The sequence below is a fragment of the Drosophila nasuta genome, chromosome 3 (assembly GCF_023558535.2).
Source record: "Drosophila nasuta strain 15112-1781.00 chromosome 3, ASM2355853v1, whole genome shotgun sequence".
NCBI lineage: Eukaryota > Metazoa > Arthropoda > Insecta > Diptera > Drosophilidae > Drosophila > Drosophila nasuta.
In genome coordinates this window covers 44,793,399-44,810,537 of record NC_083457.1, presented here as the reverse complement: position 1 = coordinate 44,810,537, position 17,139 = coordinate 44,793,399, and the positions used below count along the sequence as shown (strand labels likewise).

Sequence of the window (17,139 nt, the reverse complement as noted above, 5' to 3'; positions counted from 1 at the left end):
CATACTAACATCCTTTTCTTATCCTGTAGGATGTGCTGGCCAAAATACGCGAATGCGGCTCCACGGTCACCTACTATGGCGGACGAGTCCTAGAGCGAGGACTGCCAACAGCAGCAACAGCAACTGGAGCTGGAGGACACTTGAATCCTCAGCTGTTGAATGGATGTGGAGAGAATGCTGCTGCCACACGCACACGCTCACGAGTGCGTCAAATTGAGGCATGCAACGAGTGCATTGAACAGCAGCAGCATCAGGATCAGCAACAGGACTCTTATCAAGGTGAGTGTCTAGTTGACTGTTCAAGCATTTTATTATTATTAAAGCATGTATTTTTAAGGCTTTCTTTTGGTTCTTTGCTTAACACTATTCACAAGCGTCTTCTTGTTTTTCTTTAATTCGCACTTCGATCAGCTTTAAAAGTGCAAATTCTGCTGCTTTAATATATGAATTTTGTCAAAGGCTACGAATTTATTGCTAACTGAATTTATTTTAGCCATTAAAGTGCACCATTGAATTTTATAAACTGTAACGAAATTATTGCTAAATGAACTTAATTTAGTCATTAAATAAAAACATGTTTATGTTTGCTGGCATCATTAATAAAATTAAATGTTCATTAAATAAAAAAAATCACAATTGTTTGCATCACAAATAAATCAAGTTGATTGAGAGCAAAAATTAGCATGTTTACTTTAAACTATTTGATTAAATTACGCAATTCATGTCATTTTGATTCTATAGCAAAATTTTCACAGAAGGCATTTAATATTAAATCAGAAATCTGCAATAATTTTGATTCTAAAAAATCTTCTTTAAAATTATGCAAAAACAATTACACTTAATTGCACAAAATTTCATTACAAATCCATCCAAATTGATGCTACACATTTAATATTAAATCAAAATTAAGTAAATTTGTATATCATTTTTGGATTTTCGACACCAAAATTCTTTTCCATCAAAATAATTGAATTAATAGAGCTAATTTGATTGAATAATATTCAATCAGAAAATGTTCTTAGACATATTGTTGAATATTTTGAGAGTAAATTAAATTACGCAATTTATGCAAATGCTTTTGATGCTACAAACGTCTACACCAAAATTTGTATGAAATAATTCCACAAAATTTCATTAATTAAATCATAAAAAATTATGCGTTAAATTTATTATTAAATCATAAAATGTTTTTAGACATTTTGCACACTGGCAATTAATTTCCTACGAAATTATTGAGCGAGTTATGCATATGGCAAATGACATTAATTTTGTATGCAAGTCAAACGTAACATAAAAATGCAATTAAAATTGAATGTTTGATTGGCTGTCTGACATCTGTCTCCATATTTCCAGGTATTAAATTCAAATTGGTCAAATCGAACAGCTGCAGCAGTCGCTTGGAGTTGGCGGGCACCGAAGAGGAGGCAAATACAATTGAGGATGATAACACTGAGGTGGTGCGGAAGATGGTTCATCACTTTGAGTGCAATCGGCCAACGATGATGGCCGATGGCCAGGCGAATGTGACCATCAACAGTCAAAGCACTGCGAGCAAAAAGGAAATACTGGAGGGGACAACGTCAGTCCGACGACAAGTGACAGTAAATAATCACATAAACATGACGCCGCAGGAGTGTGAGCGGTTGCCTAATGGGCTGGATAAGCAGACGCAGTTAGAAAGAGATGAAGAGGCAACAACAGCAACATATCAGAGTCAGGCCATGAACATACGCCTAGATTTAAGTGCGGGGCGTGGCAGTGATAAGCCCAACAATAACAGCAAAGTATGTCGCAATCGAAATGTGGATTTAGCCTATACGCTGGCAAAGCCATCACGACAGCAGCAGCAGCAGCAGCCAGTCATTGGCAATCCAGGCACGCCTCTGGGCAATCAGAAATTGACAAAACAATACAATGATGCACAGGATGATGAGGCAGCAGTCGTAGTAGGAGCAGAACATGTCAAGCCATGTCAGCAGGAAGTCATTGGTCGTGAACAAATCATTGTCCCCATTGAGATTCATCAGAACCAAACGCAAACGCAAACACAAACGCAAATACAAACACAAGCACATGGACAGGAGCGACGATTGAGCAATGCAAGCAGCAGTGCATCGATTGTGGACAAGACTGTGGTGCGACATTATGTGGCAAATGACAAAAGCATCTATGAACGACGCAAATACGATGAGATTGAGTTCGAGGAATTCGAGATATACGATCCAGCCAAAGAGCAAGAACGTCTAGAGCAGGAGCAGGAACAGCAGCAGCAGCAACAGGAGCAACATCAACAACAGACATTCCAGGCACAGGATGGTGTCAACTCATTGAGCCGACGACAGACAAACGATGGCGAACTCTACGATAGCCTCGACGATAGAATGTGAAAACATGCAAATAAACAAGCATCGACTCTTCTGGGTGTTGGGGTAAAACAATAATAAGAGCCTAAACTAATCTATTTCCAAATATCCCCCCACATTATACATACGACATGTAAGCCCCCTACTTAGCTTTACTGGTAAAGCCAAAACAAAGAACTATCCAAATAATTTTATGCATACATATTATATATACATATATTTTGAGCTCAATTTTGTACACATTATAAGTTAAACACAACTAAATAAATATAACATTTATTTAATGAGCTGCGGCAACTGTGTGCAAATTATTCATACAACCAAAAGTTGCAAACACGATGGAGCACTCGCTAATTATACATAAAATTGTGGTTGCACAGCAGTAGTGTGGGGAAAATTAGATAATTGCAGCCATTAATTACGAATGATAGTAAACTAATCTGCTAATAGCAAATTTAAGTTATGACAAGCAGTAAAATTTAGCTCACGCCTAGAAGTAGGCAATATGATTTGTGAATTTCAAGTATTTTGCAGAAGAGTTAAATATTAAGTTAGAAGTCACATTCAGGTTTAATCGAAAATGCAATAATTAATTACGAATGATATCAAACAAATCTGTTTATGCAAATTAAATATAACCGACACCTAGAAGTAGGCAATAGAAATTGTGTATCATAAACTGAGATTTAACTGACGCCCAGAAGTGGGCAATGGAAATTGTGAATTATCAAGTTGCGCTTTATTTACAGAGTAATTGAATCAATTTTAAAACTGCATGCGGTTTTAATCGAAATCTCACTGCAATCTTTTTATTCATTTTTCTGTACGTGCATATCTGGTTTATACTCTTTCGCATCCCATGCTAAGCTACTTCTTACCGGAAGTTTCATTTTTCTTAATTTTATCATCGCTACGTTTCATCCAATTGAATAGACTCCACGACGATTTCCTTTTCACTCCTGGCTTTGCTACTGACTCTGTTATGTAGGTAATATAAATGGCAGTTCCCAAACCTAATGCTAAAGCAGCAGCTTATGTTACTCACTACGCGTTTCGGATTTTTGCTGTTTCTCAACTTTCGCGGATTCTTCTGGCTTTTGAGTCGCATTCGCCGCTCCCTTTGCAGGCGGCGTTGCAACATTCGGATTCAATTTCTGCTCAGCTTTCATTTTCATTTCTATTCTTTGTTTTTCCCTTTCCAATTCCAGTTCCATCTGTTTTCTATGTGCCTCGTATTTGGCGAGCATTTGTTTGTGCTTCTGATTTGTTCGGAACTTCGCCACTCTGATGGCGACTTCATCGCCAAGTCTATGCGCGATTTCCATATGCTGGTAAGATTTCTTTGGAACTTTACTATCATTTGGATACTCCCACACGACTTTAACTTCAGTCTCTGGCTGCTGTGGCTGCTGTTGCTGCTGCTGCTGCTTCTTCTGTGTCGTCCCGCCACCCTGCGAGACCTCTGCGATGGAAACAGTAGCTCAAAATGATTTGTTTTCGACCCCCAACTGCTTATGCTAACAAGTCGTGAGACTCTTGACTCTCAATCAATTTTCACATTAAAGTCAAATATTTACAAAATAAATATTTAAGGTTTTCAGTCTCTTACCACTCAGCGATGACGGCGACGTTCCCTTTTTGTGCTTCTCCTGCTTTTTCCCCTCATCATCCGACTGCGATGACGATGAGAAATTTCTGTGCTGTAAAGATAGAAGAGAAAGAGAGAGATAGATAGAAGATAAAAAGTGAGTATGAGCGAGTGAGATGGTTAAATTAACATTAATGACTCCATTTTGGCTTATTGATTGTGGCTTAAATTGGCCATAGATCTTTTGACTGCCAAAAGCACTCGGCGGTAATATAACGTAAATATTTATGTAAGCCTCATTCAAACGCAGGAGGAGGATTACATCAATCTCTCCATGTGTGTGTGTCTGTTTGTGTGTAGCTAGCTGTCCTTTCGGCTTGTCGGAACATCTTTCGGTGTGTTGCCTTGCATGCTTCAACCGCTCCTAATTAAGTTAAAATGCTCCCCAGCGAAATCACGTGCTTCCCATAACGAAACGAGGAGAAAGTGAACGAGGCATGGGACACACACACACACAACACAACACACGAAAGCCACAAAATGTAGCAACATCATGCGTTACCTTACCATCCATGCCTTATTATATATGATATGAGCATAGCATGAGTAAATTGCCATAGAACCAACTCAACCACCTGCCACACGCATTTGCCGCACATTTCACGCCCAGTTTTGCTTCTTCTCAACTTCTCAACTTTTATATATTCGTAATTTTCTTCATTCTTTTCGTTATTTTTTTCATTTTATTTTCATTTTTATTTCAACGTCCAACGTTGCGTATGAGCAATCACACGCACCACACAAGCCTCGAAACTGAAAAGTTTCCTTTTCTCTTCACTCTGTTTTTTTTATTATTCGAATTCAGCTGGGAGAAACGCAAAATAAAATCGAAAGTCGAACTCCGCAACTGTTTACCTTGTCATTTCCCCAGACTTTGTAGACGATGAACTCACAAGTTCTTCTTATACTTGGGGAATCGGAGAATGACAGTCGAGGAAATTGTTATAAGAACTCATAACGTAGAGATTATGAAGCCTGCTAAGAATTTCAATAAGTGCGTCGCTGCCTGAGAGAGAAAGCAAAGTGTTTTATTTATTTCTATTTAACTTTTAAATTGGAATTGGTAAACATTTTGAAAACTCAATTATTAATTTACAAGTTTGGCTAACTGGTTGAACAGCCCTCTGAAAAATATATCTCACTCTCTCTCTCACTCTTACTCTCACTCTCACTCTTTGATTGGATTTTGCGCTCAGCTTCAATCAAGCGTTTCAATAATTCAACAAACTTGCAATTTTCAGGGTCTCTCGCTAGTTGAGTAATTGAAATTTAAATAGCAAATAAATGAGGAATCGGTCGATTGGGCAACCTGCTGCAGGCACAACACCAGCCACACACAACCGGACTATATAATACAAGTATAACATTTTGTAACCCTTCTTTCTACGCTGTTGCACAACCCCAATTACTAACGCATAAATCATAAATCATATTCATGTTTATTCCTTTTGTTGCTGTGTGAATTGTGTGAATTGTGTGATTCGTGATTTGTGATTTGTGATTGCTGTTTGCACACGAATGAATCATCAAGAGGGTCATCAGAGAGCAGCGATGGGCTTGACAAATTGACAGATTGTTGTGACAACTAGTGTCTGCATTAAATAAATGACAGGCATGAAAAATGTTAGAAAGGTGCCGCGATGATAAGAAAAGAAAAACCACAACCAAATGCTAGAATTGCTAATAAAATTCAGAACTTGGCAAATTGAGTTGGCCAAAAGCTGTCAACCAGCATCAAGAGCCAAAAACTCTCTGGGCAAGGGCATAAATTTAACAAGCTCAAACAAAAAACAAACAAACAAGCGACAGCAGACACAGCTCTCGTTTACAATCCAGTCCACTGTTTGTCGTCGTGTTTTAAGTCTTCAAAAGTTTTTCTCTTTTTTTTTACGATCAGCCGCAAGTAAATTGAAATCACGGCCACAGCGCTGTCGACAACGCGTCGGATAGGCTCAGCTTATGGCTTTAAATGAAAATGGGGGGAAACGCAAACCGGAAACGAGAAATGAAAATGTTGTTTCATAAATTACACCTGCTGCCGCCGCACACAGCACGGCAAACACGACAAACACGGACTACGGACTCGACACGATGTGCCACGGCACTTGCTCAAAGTTAATTTGTGTTCTGGGGCAACTTTAAAGGGCAAGAGCACAAAAGTCATCGCAAGTCACAATTTGCGTTGGGGCGTTGTCATTTTCTTCCCTGAGCCATGCGACATGTTGCAGGAATCGCTTCATAGTATGAAGAGCAACAACAACGACAGCAACAACAACGGCGCCAACAACAATGCCGCGTGCCGCCTTACCACTTGAAATGGCACAATTCGAGCCTAAGCAAGCTAAGCGCAGGCAAACAACGCACAGAAAAACCAAAACCCACTCGACACAGCCGCGCTGACAAAAGAGCCTTCTCCACTCTGGTGGGGGTGAATAAGAGAGGAAGCTTTAGGGGGGGAGGGGGTAGAGGGGGACGCAATGAGATACTGAGCTGCCAAGCAGCCTAGACAATAACAATAAACAGTGTAAGTGTAGTAAACGTGCTGGTACATTCATAGTTCTCGCTCCCCTTTGCTACGCTTTTTCCCCAAATCTATTTCGCCTCAATTCAAGCGAAATCAATGCGAAGCGTTCTATCGAGTCGTAAATTAGAACTAAGGCTGTGTATTCTAGCTATAAATTAAAGAAAAGTAATGTTTTACTTATAAGGTTGTTCAATTAAGCGAATGTTTTAAGTGCAACTTAAAAATTGTTCTTAAAAAAAGTGTTGCATACTTTTAGGCATCCAACTAAAATCATCAATATTTATGTTATTTATCACATGTTTATTTATCTTATGTTTATTTACCATATGTTTATTTATCATATGTTGATGTTTAATTTGTTTTATGAAAACTGAGAAATATTTCTTGTTATTATAATTAGAATTGTAAAAAAAAATTTCTTGATTTCTGGTTTTATTATTAAATTCCCTTCTCTGTATTCTACGTAGATAGTATCAACGCTATTTCAAGTATATATATCAACATTTTGAAATGTACTTGAAATATGTATAAATCGCTTCAAATAATGTTGCTTCACAAAATTCCCATTTATTACAAGAAAGCAATTCTTTCTTGATATAAATTTCAAATTTCCATCTCAATATATATTACAGCCCTTAGCGAAATCTAGGGAAATTAGCATAGATTTCGTTGCTTGGAACACACTTGCTGTACAGATTGTAGGCTGAGTCTCGGAATAGAGCTATACAACAATGTTTGCTGAGCTCGCTGCCCTCCCTTAACTTAACTGTTGCCTTGCACCCGTCGTCTACTCTGATGACTCTGCTTTCTGCTGTTCGTCTCGTCTCGTCTACTCTCTACTCGGCTTTCCTTTCATTGTCCTGGCAATGGCTACAAGAGTCGCGTGTCAAGTGTCGCATGCTGGGAACTCAGCCAAGTGAACCCTTTCATGCAACTACTATTATTGTTGCTTGTTGGTTGTTGAGGCAGTTAACGCTTTTGATTGACGCTGAATGTGTAATTAAGGTAAACACATGTGTGAGATGGATGATGAATGAAATGGCAATGCTTTTTTAATGCTCCAATGTCTGAGTGAGTGTGTGACGTGCAAGGCTATCAACACATTTGCCAATAAAGCGTAATTGAACTTTTAAGCTTGCCTTTATGTGGGATAAAACGGAAAACAGACACACAGGCAGCATAAAAAACGCACACCATAAAAAATTCACAGCGTAAATGTCATAATACGTATTCGCAATTCTCTTTTTTTGCTCCACCAATATCTTTATCTCTCTCCCCGACCCCCCCTTTCACATCTGGTCTAGCATTATTTATGATTGTGACGGCGTCGTATGATTCATAGCAACGAGATTATCAAAGAAAACCGCATTCCACGTTTAAAAACAGTTGAAATCGGAACTTAGTAAATAAACTATATTTAACTTATAGTATATGTTTAACAAATAAGAAATGCTATCGATATGCGAGGAAAAAAACTAATAAATTAGTCACATTGAACATTTAAAAATTGTTCAAATCAAAGCTTAGTAAGTAAATATACTATATTTAGAATATATGTACTATAAAAGTGTTTAGCAAGCGAGAAATGCTATCGATGTAGTTCTATAAATAAAAAATAAAACTCAGCGGTAAAATATTTATCAAATTGGCCGCGAGAGCGTTGGAATCGACGTTTATAAACAGTTGAAATCAGAGCTTAGTAAGTGAATAAACTATATTTGACTTATAGTATATGTTTAGCAAGTGAGAAATGCTATCGATATAGTTCTATAAATAAAAAAGAAAACACAGCGAGGAAAAAAACCAATAAATTAGTGGTTAAGAGACGTTAAAAACAGTTGAAATCACAGTTTAGTAAATAAATATACTATATTTGATATATAGTATATGTTTAGCAAGTGAGAAATTCTATCGATATAGTTCGCAAATTTAAAAAAAAAACTAATAAATTAGCCGCATAAACATGACACGAGATTATGAAAGAAAACGTTTAAAAACAGTTGAAATTGGAGCTTACTAAGTAAATATAATCGTACTACATATATTTATCTTGTAGAATATGTTTTCCAAGGGAGAAATGCTATCGGTATGGTTCCATAAATAAAAACAAAAATATAGCGAGAAAGAAAAACAATAAATTGACCACATGAACATGAGAAAAAACGTTTCAAAATAGTTAAAATCAGAGCTTAGTTAGTAAATATACTATATTTCATAAATAGTAGGCTATCGATATACATAGTTCTATAAATAAGAGAGAAGAAAACTCATAAAATAGCCCCATGAACAATAGATGAGATTACGAAGGAAATCGATTAACAACAGTTGAAATCAGAACTTAGTAAAGTGTATAATATACTATATATAACTTAAAGTATATGTTTAGCATGTGAGAAATGCTATCGATATGGTTCTATAAATAAAAAAAAACTAATAAATTAACCGCATGAACATTAGACGAGATTATCATGGAAAACGTTTAAACACAGTTGAAATCAGAGCTTAGTAAGTAAATATACTATATTTGAAATATAGTATATGTTTGGCAAGCAAGAAATGCTATCGATATAGTTCTATAAATAAAAAAGAAAACACAGCAAGAAAAAAAACTAATAAATTAGCCGCATGAACATTAGACTGCTGTTTTTTTTTTGTATTTGTTCCGTTCACTTGGCAAAGAGTAAATAGAAATGCTGTTCAAAAAATAAACATTTATATAGTGGGAGAGCAGGTAGATGAGAAGAAGAAAAATCGACCAAGCTGAAGATTATCAAAAAGAATATCAACGAAATGTTTTCGCAGAAGCCGAAAAGAACGCTGGCAAATACGAAATGCAGACAGACTAAAATTAGTATGCGAAATATGTATAAGAACACACTCTCGCACACACACTCGCACACGCACACACACACATTTGAACAGACAGCACAGTTGTCGAAAAGATATTAATTTAGAGAGGGACAGAAGATAGCTGTACTAGATAAATGAAATGGATTTTTGAGAGCACAAATCACAAGGCAACGAGAATGAGCAAAGCAAGTGCAAAGCATTTGTACAATTTGTCGCCCCGTCATAATTCACAAGAAAAGCGATAAAAACATTCGAGCGAGAGCGTTGGGGGTTGGGCCAACATTTGACTGTCTGTTTTACGGGTTATAAAAATGGCCAACATTATGCCAACCATCTGCATATAATCGCACCCAAAAGCAACTGCTATTTCTAGTCTCTATCTCTATCTCTCTCTCTCATTGTCAACTCTCTCAGCGATGTCTGCGTCTAACACTATGTCTAAGGCTTATATGGCATTATGGCCCATATTTCGGGTGTGTTGACCTCAGGAACCGAAATGCATGTCGTGGGAATTATGCGACGACGCATTTAACCAAAACACATTTGAATTATTGCCTTAATGTGGCAACGGGGCGTATGTGTACTCACCGACTAGACGTGTTGCGTATACGTCGCGTTGTACGCGCGCGCGCAGACACATGTTTATTGTCAATTTTTGGTTGCCAAAAGGCAAATAATTTGCCTAGGTAAGAGCGGGAAGCCCGCTCTTAATTGAAAATGCAAGTTAATTAAAGCGTAATTGAAGACGAGACGCGGAAATGGAGCACGAAGGAGTGGAAGGGAAGAGCAAGGGTCGCGCGCGCACTAAAAGGAATTCCATGCTAGTAGAGCGGCAAATGTCAATATCAGTTTGTAGTTGGCTTTCATGGGCGCCAGCTGTAAACTTAAACTACACTTAAAAGCGGTCTGGTCTGCGCACTTAACACCTTATGCTAAATACTCAACACACACACACACACACACTCAGTCGACAATTTAAACACTCTCTGAGCGTAAATGAGGAGGTGCGGTCGTTAAACGTAAGCCAGCAATTATATAAAGCACTCGTAATGAATGCCACATTAAACTATAAACTGTTGATGAAAACTTGCAACAGACTCCTTGCTATCAATATGGTCCACCCGCTTCTGGGAATAGGCAACATAAAAAGCAGCTTAAAGTCAAACATTGAAACATTTTTATATGCATAAAATAATTCACTTTGCACATTAAAGAAGACAGCAGCAGAAGCAGCAGCAGTAAAGAAAAAATGTGCCAAGTGGGAAAGTGCAGGAGCATGAAAGACTACGAAAGGAAAACAAGCTGCCAACGCCTAGAAAATCTGCACGAAAAATATGTTCGACTTTATGCCCCCACTCCACGAAAAGAGAATAGGGAAAAGTGCCACTTACATATTGCCAGCCATATACCATATCCTTTTTTGGCAGCGCGATAAAGTCTTTTCGTATGTCTTTGTGTAGCACACAAAGTATAGAAGGACATGGCGAAGAACATGTCTGTGCATTTCTCTTGAGGCACGAGCGATTTTAATTTGCTTACAATTAGATAGAATGGCATTAGGCAAACTCTGGACCTTGGGGGCCTCAAGCACACACAAAAAACGAGAGAAGAAAAATAGAAGTGCGCCAAGGACACGCCCCAAAAAGCCCCAAAAGACAGGCAACGGCGCGTGATTATTAACAGCAGGCGATAAAAATATAAAAAAAAGAGAAAAAGATAAAATACAAGAGCAAGAGCAAGTAAAAGAAGCAATGCCTGTCATCTCCTGCTCTTCCGGAGCTAAGTGGCCCACAAGCTGTGCTGTCGTCTAAAAGGACATGCAAACGACATAATTCAGGAACATTTTAGTCATAAACAAGCTGAGAGACCTAAATGTGGCATTAGCCACGAGGCCCGCTTGCAACGCATTGCAAATACTCTCCACAACTAAGCTGGATAATCTACAGATGGATGGAATAATAAAACGACTTTACTCTGTCTCTCTCTCTTTCTATTTCTCTGCTTATCATTGAAGTGCAGTTCGCATTATCTGAGGCCACTTGAAACGGAATATTTGTGTGACATTAGTTTCACTTCAATTATGATAACAATGTTTATCTGTGGAAATCTAATTTTAGGTGTAGCTCTGATAACAAATACTGCCGAAAAGCAAATAAAATAATCTGCATAAAATACGCAATAAATAATTTAATGCTAATTAGGGCAACCATGAAAAACCAGTTAACACCCCGTTTAGGGTCACTTCTTTGTGTATCCAACGGAATGCAAAATCAAAGGCAACGCCTGGACAATTTATGTAGCTCATTTTGTGGCAAGTTACTTTGGAAGTGAAAAATTTGCATATAATAGCAAAATTTGCACTGTCGGGACAGGGACCGAGCAGCTGACACTTCTTGTCCTGGGACAACACAACACAATAGAAGGGAGAGGTGAGTCTTAGACACGTTCTGAATTATTAACAGGCTTTTATATGCAGTTAACTTGGGACTTTTGCGTCCCCACTCTAACCTCTGCCCCTTTGTTGCCTTTTTTGTTGCCTAGACCTTTTAAATTCCCCAGCAAATTTATGCAAAAGATTTTGTTTAGGGCGTAAATAGGAGTCTAGATCCCTCTCGCATAGCACTTACAATCCAAATATTTGCCATATAAATTACAAGTCGAAAACTGTTTGAGGGCGGGGATTGTAACTGTTTGCTGTTGCTTCTTGTTGTTTGCCCAAGGCATTATCACCAAGCGAACCAATAAATTGACTTTAAATCTCAGTCGAAAGTTCAGCCCAGATGTTGCGAGAGCCCATTTACCAATTGCGATAAATTATGCGGCCTGGCATTGAAATGTTTTATGGCAAGCTCTCAATTCAATTGCCCCCCGATTTAATGAAGCAGAACACAACACAATTGTCAGCGTAATGCATTAAAAATTCAAAACTTGCCGACACTGATAACACAGTTATCAATTATTCGTTAACAGTTAACAGCTGATAAGTGAAACCGGCAAAACAACGCGAGAGAGAAAAACAATTGAAAGTGGTTTACAGTTTAGCAAGCACTGCTCGAAAATTGAATTTCAGTTACACTCGTGTTACAATTACATTTAGCTGCAACATGTGCTTTTATGGCAGCACTTGTTCGAGGGCGTTGCAACACGTTGTTGTTGTCGATTTAAACGCGAAGTCAATAGCACGCAATGGCAAAGCAATTGAGCTGACGCTAAACTGAAATGGCACCCTCGACAGAGAGACACGACCACGCATGCCACACGCCGCTTGCAACACGCCACAGGCCACAGTCCACAGATACAAATGTATCTGACAGATACATAAATATAATAACGAGCATTACACGAACTTTACCAATATAACGATGCAACTTAATGAGCTCCCTCACCTGTCACAACTTTCCTGACACATCCTCCCTCCCTCTCCCCTCTTCACAAGTTCTTTGCTTTCTTCATTAACATTAATTAGACGCGCATGTATCTACCTCTCTTTCTTCCTCTATCTCCTTCTCTATCTCCTACATATGCAAATGTTTTTGCGCTAGCTTCCTACGAATTTTCGAGCTAGATGAAAGATTTTGGCTGCCTGATAAATGTGGGAAAACGTGCACAAGTTTCCAAAGCCAAAAGCATTCGAAGGCATGATGCCCAGGAGAGCTTCACTCTCGCTATCTCTCTCTCTCTCTCTCTATCTAGCCCAGAAGAGGTTTTCGGGGGTGTTGTCTAGCTTGTATAATATGCAGATTTGCTGCGGTTGCTGTTTGTGAACGAGTTAATCCAAAAGCTTTTTGTGGGTCGTCTTCTTCTTCTTCTTCTTATGCGTTAAGTTTGCCCATTAAACGCACAGTTTTGCTGATCTGAACAATGGCAAAAAGTCGCTTTCTGCTTGGGATTATGAAAAGTTGTTGCCAACTGTAGACAAGCATCTGCCTTAATTGGCCACTGCAGCTCAAAAGCGCAAAGAGCACACACCAAAAGCTTCAGCTTAAGCAAACTTAACTCTGTTAAAGATAATAACTAAACGAGTGATTGCTTGTAAGCAAACAAGTGTGCTCGACTGTAAAATACTTGTCAACAATATGGAGAAAGTGAAAAAATGAAGTGTGACCAAAGTCGCAATAAAATTATTTTTTGAAAGATTGTTGTGCGGCCTAAATAATATATTATTTCAATTAATTTCTATACACATTATATAATGTGAAAAAATAGATGTATGTATTAAAAAACTAAAAAAAAAATATATTTCTAAGGAATAACTTTTTTAAAAGATTGAAAAAATGAATTCAATTCGATTTTTAAAATTTTTAAATTAAAACTGAATCATTTTTTACCACATTTTAAATTCCCATAAAACTGTAACACTCCCTTTCCCCATAAGTACTGGGTAGAATAACTAATTGAGCAAGACTTAATGTTTGTAGCTATTCTAGCATAAAAGGCAGAATTAGCTGAAGTGTAAATTGAAATCATTCAAATTTCCAATTTACTTTGATAACCAGACGAAGAGTGCTGAGCTTAGACGAGCCAAGCATACAAACAAGATATAGTATATAGCATAGTAGTTGTATAGTAACAGATATCTTGGTTGCATAATGACCAAGTCACGTTCTCCCGCTCTCTATCTCACTCACACACACTCTCGTGCCAATCGATAGTCCGATGCATACGATCCGATAGCTTTCCAGTGCCATTTGTTAAGCTCGCATAAATTGTAAAGTGCAATCGAAAGCTCAGCAACGAAACAGGTGCTTTTGCCATGAATGCCATTTGCATAATGTTAATTTTGGTATCGTTGTTGTTGTTTGCACATGCTGCTGTGTGGATTTAAACTGCGGGATACGCACACACACACAATCACACAAACTTGCGTGAATCAGTGTATAAGCCCGTGCCATAATCAAATATCAATTGCAACGGTTTTTTGTTCGCCGGCAAAGGCAAAAATTTATTTATAGCACAGCACGAAAATAATTGTGGACCGAGGCCACGCCCCAAACTCCAGCTGAGCTGGGCAACAAAAATAAACAAAAGCTGTAACAACAACAAACAACAGTTAAAATCAACCAACAATGCATGAACCCAAAATCCATGCACAGCAAAACGGAATTGAACAGACTGCCAAACAGAAAGACGAGAGAGAGAAAGATGCTGCAGGACTGAACACAAGGGAAGGGGAAAGGGAGTCGGTCTTTGTTCTAACATACATTTTGTGTTGTGCGGCAGACCGAATGGCGCCAATAAAACTTTTTATACCAAACGGCGAACACGAGAGAGAGGGAGATAGCAGACAACAGCAGAAACAGCAACAAGAACAACGACAACAAATACAGGCACAACCACAATAAACAAACATACCAATTTTGGCGAGGATGAAAATACAACTTTAGTTACAGTTAGGAACACATAAGCTTTAAGAGTGAGAGCACAAAAAAAAGTGGAGCAGGAACGTGCGTTACAAAAATTATGGCAGGCCCAGGCAGCAGCTGAGGACGCGACACACCCTGTGCCAAAACTTTTTGACTCACATGTATGCGAGAGTATGAGTGTTTAGATATGTGGCGTGCTTTTGGCAATGCAATCAATGATTTGTGTTTTTTCTTAGAATTTAACTTTTGTTGACTTTAATCAGTTGTTCAAGCAAGCGAGAGGGCGGAACTATAAAATGAGAGTGCAAAACAAATGCAAATTAAGTGGCACTGACTACAAAATAACAACGTCACGGAACTCAGCAAATAATAATAATATCTCTCGCGAATATCAAAGGGGACACGACCCTAGAACCCCTCTCAGCTGATAAAACTGTTTTTTTTTTTACGACCATGCTTTGACACTTTCAGTCAACATTTTGTTGTGTCGGCTTGTAGTATTTGTTCTCGCTCTCCCGCTCTTCCACTCTCTTAGTTAAATAGACAAGTGGCAAGGCAAACAAAAGTGCTCGTTCCCTCTCTGTCGCCCTCTCGCTCGCACCCTTTTGCTCTGCACAAATAACGGCGAATTTAATCATTTTGTATGCAAATCGTGTTTGCCATAAAAGTACATGTTACGGGCCAGACAGGCAAAACAGACAAACAGACAGACGGTGCAAACGACTTGTTTCTTTCTGTCTTTCTTTCATTCTCGTTTCGTTCTTTCAGTGCGTTGGCTGTTAAATGTCTCACCTGAGACGAGCAGCTGATAAACATATCACTTCTACACAAGAAGTCAAATGCAAATATGTATGGGCTTAACTGAGGGGTCGGGGGAATGGTAGCTAAATGATTCACAGCTGAGTGCTTCAATCGAGACTTGCCACACAGTCATCGTTCCATGTGAGCCGCATCAATTAGGTGAGTGAATGTTCATGCATACACAACTCAGCTGGTAATTCTCACTGTTCCCCCCTCACACACATGGCCAGTCAGAGAGCTCAACGATAAACCATTTCTGACAGCTTTTTCGGTTTGTGTTGAGTGAACAAGGCACAGCACAGGTGCTAAGCTTAAACAACACAACGAAATGAGAAACGCACACACGCAAACTTCAAGAGAGCAAACTTCAAATGAAGTTTTGCACAACTCAAAGAGAGTGGAGAGCGCTCGCCTTCTTGCTCTCACTCACTCTCCACAACACAGCAGAGTGGGCAGAATAAATGCGTAAGAAACAACAACAGCTGACAGCATGTAAGAAAAGACGAGCAGCATAATAGAATGTATAAATACGTAAAGTAAGTAAAAGTATGTTATATACGAAAGTGAGTGTAATATATGTGTGTTTGTTTGCTTTTTGTTCTCTTGCATAAATTTTAATAATTTAAAAAATGTGCCCACAAGCATTCAGCGAGCACACGCATGTATAACAACATACATATACATATGTATATGCTGAGATATATGTACTTAATGTTATACTTGTTTTTGTGTATATTTTTATAATTTTGATAGTCGCCGGCAGCCGGCAGCGACGTCAGCAGAGCCAGCGACAGCTGCTCCCCCGGAGCGACACGCGCTGCACATGTTCACATTTATGATTGTGATCTCTTCTCTTATGTGTATGTGTGTAATCACAGGGTGTTCTTTGCTGTACTTACCATCAGTGCAAAAGATGTCGTGACCGGCGGCGTTAGCCGCAGTCCTCCATGCCTGAAGCGACTCGCGGGTGCGCGACGCAGGAGCAGACTCGCTGTGCTCAGTATTACGGCACCGCGCCTAGACATGCTGTAGTGGTTGGGAGGGGGGGCGACGGATAGAGAGAGAACGCTTGCTTTGCAAGATCACAGTGGAGAAATAACAACAATGTTTGTGCTTGAAGCAACAGACGCACACACACGCACTCGCAACACGCACACTGCGAACAATCGAAAGAAAGATGAATGACCAATGGGCAATGAGTAATGTCCTCTCTCCCTCTCTCCCAATCCCTTTTGGGTTCGCTTCACTGTGCTTGTATTCAATGTTCTTGTTGTTGTCGCTTCTGTTTAACTAATTACTCAGCGTATAAAAATGAAAGACTAAGTTTACCATAATTTTGCGAGGGAAGTGAAATTATTCTTTGAAATAAAGAATTTGGCAATTTTGACAGCAAGACAATTACAATTTGAGGAAAAAACAACTACAATTTATATTTTGGCATTGTTTTCAAGGCAAGCTGAGCATAAAATGCAACAGTGCCACAACAGCAACAACAACAGCACTAAGAATAAGCAGCAACAAAGGCGGCGCCAAAAGGTGGAAAGACGAGAAACGCAGACAATGCGCAATGCCAAAAGGGGTAACAGAAAA

General features: G+C 38.8%; 2 protein-coding genes across 6 annotated transcripts in view; one reads left to right on the top strand and one right to left on the bottom strand.

Annotated features, from left to right (window-relative positions):
* LOC132791736 (protein javelin) overlaps positions 1 to 2,650 on the top strand; it is a 33,504-nt gene extending 30,854 nt beyond the window's left edge. For both annotated transcript variants that reach the window (XM_060800780.1, XM_060800781.1), the window contains exons 6-7: positions 30 to 279; positions 1,354 to 2,650. In XM_060800780.1, coding sequence (XP_060656763.1) covers positions 30 to 279; positions 1,354 to 2,387 — 1,284 coding nt within the window. In that variant the 3' untranslated portion in view covers positions 2,388 to 2,650. The remainder of the gene's footprint in view (positions 1 to 29; positions 280 to 1,353) is intronic.
* LOC132791740 (calcium uniporter protein, mitochondrial) overlaps positions 1 to 17,054 on the bottom strand; it is a 53,721-nt gene extending 36,667 nt beyond the window's left edge. The window contains exons 1-4 of one of the 4 annotated variants that reach the window (XM_060800787.1): positions 16,449 to 16,975; positions 3,973 to 4,063; positions 3,409 to 3,825; positions 3,081 to 3,340 (exon numbers count right to left, since the gene is read on the bottom strand). In XM_060800787.1, the coding sequence (XP_060656770.1) occupies positions 3,231 to 3,340; positions 3,409 to 3,825; positions 3,973 to 4,063; positions 16,449 to 16,574 (744 nt within the window). In that variant the 5' untranslated portion in view covers positions 16,575 to 16,975 and the 3' untranslated portion in view covers positions 3,081 to 3,230. Of the gene's footprint in view, positions 1 to 3,080; positions 3,341 to 3,408; positions 3,826 to 3,972; positions 4,064 to 16,448 lie in introns of those variants that run through there. The other 3 variants (XM_060800788.1, XM_060800785.1, XM_060800786.1) reach the window with 3 other exon arrangements.
* Between the last annotated feature and the right edge of the window lie 85 nt (positions 17,055 to 17,139).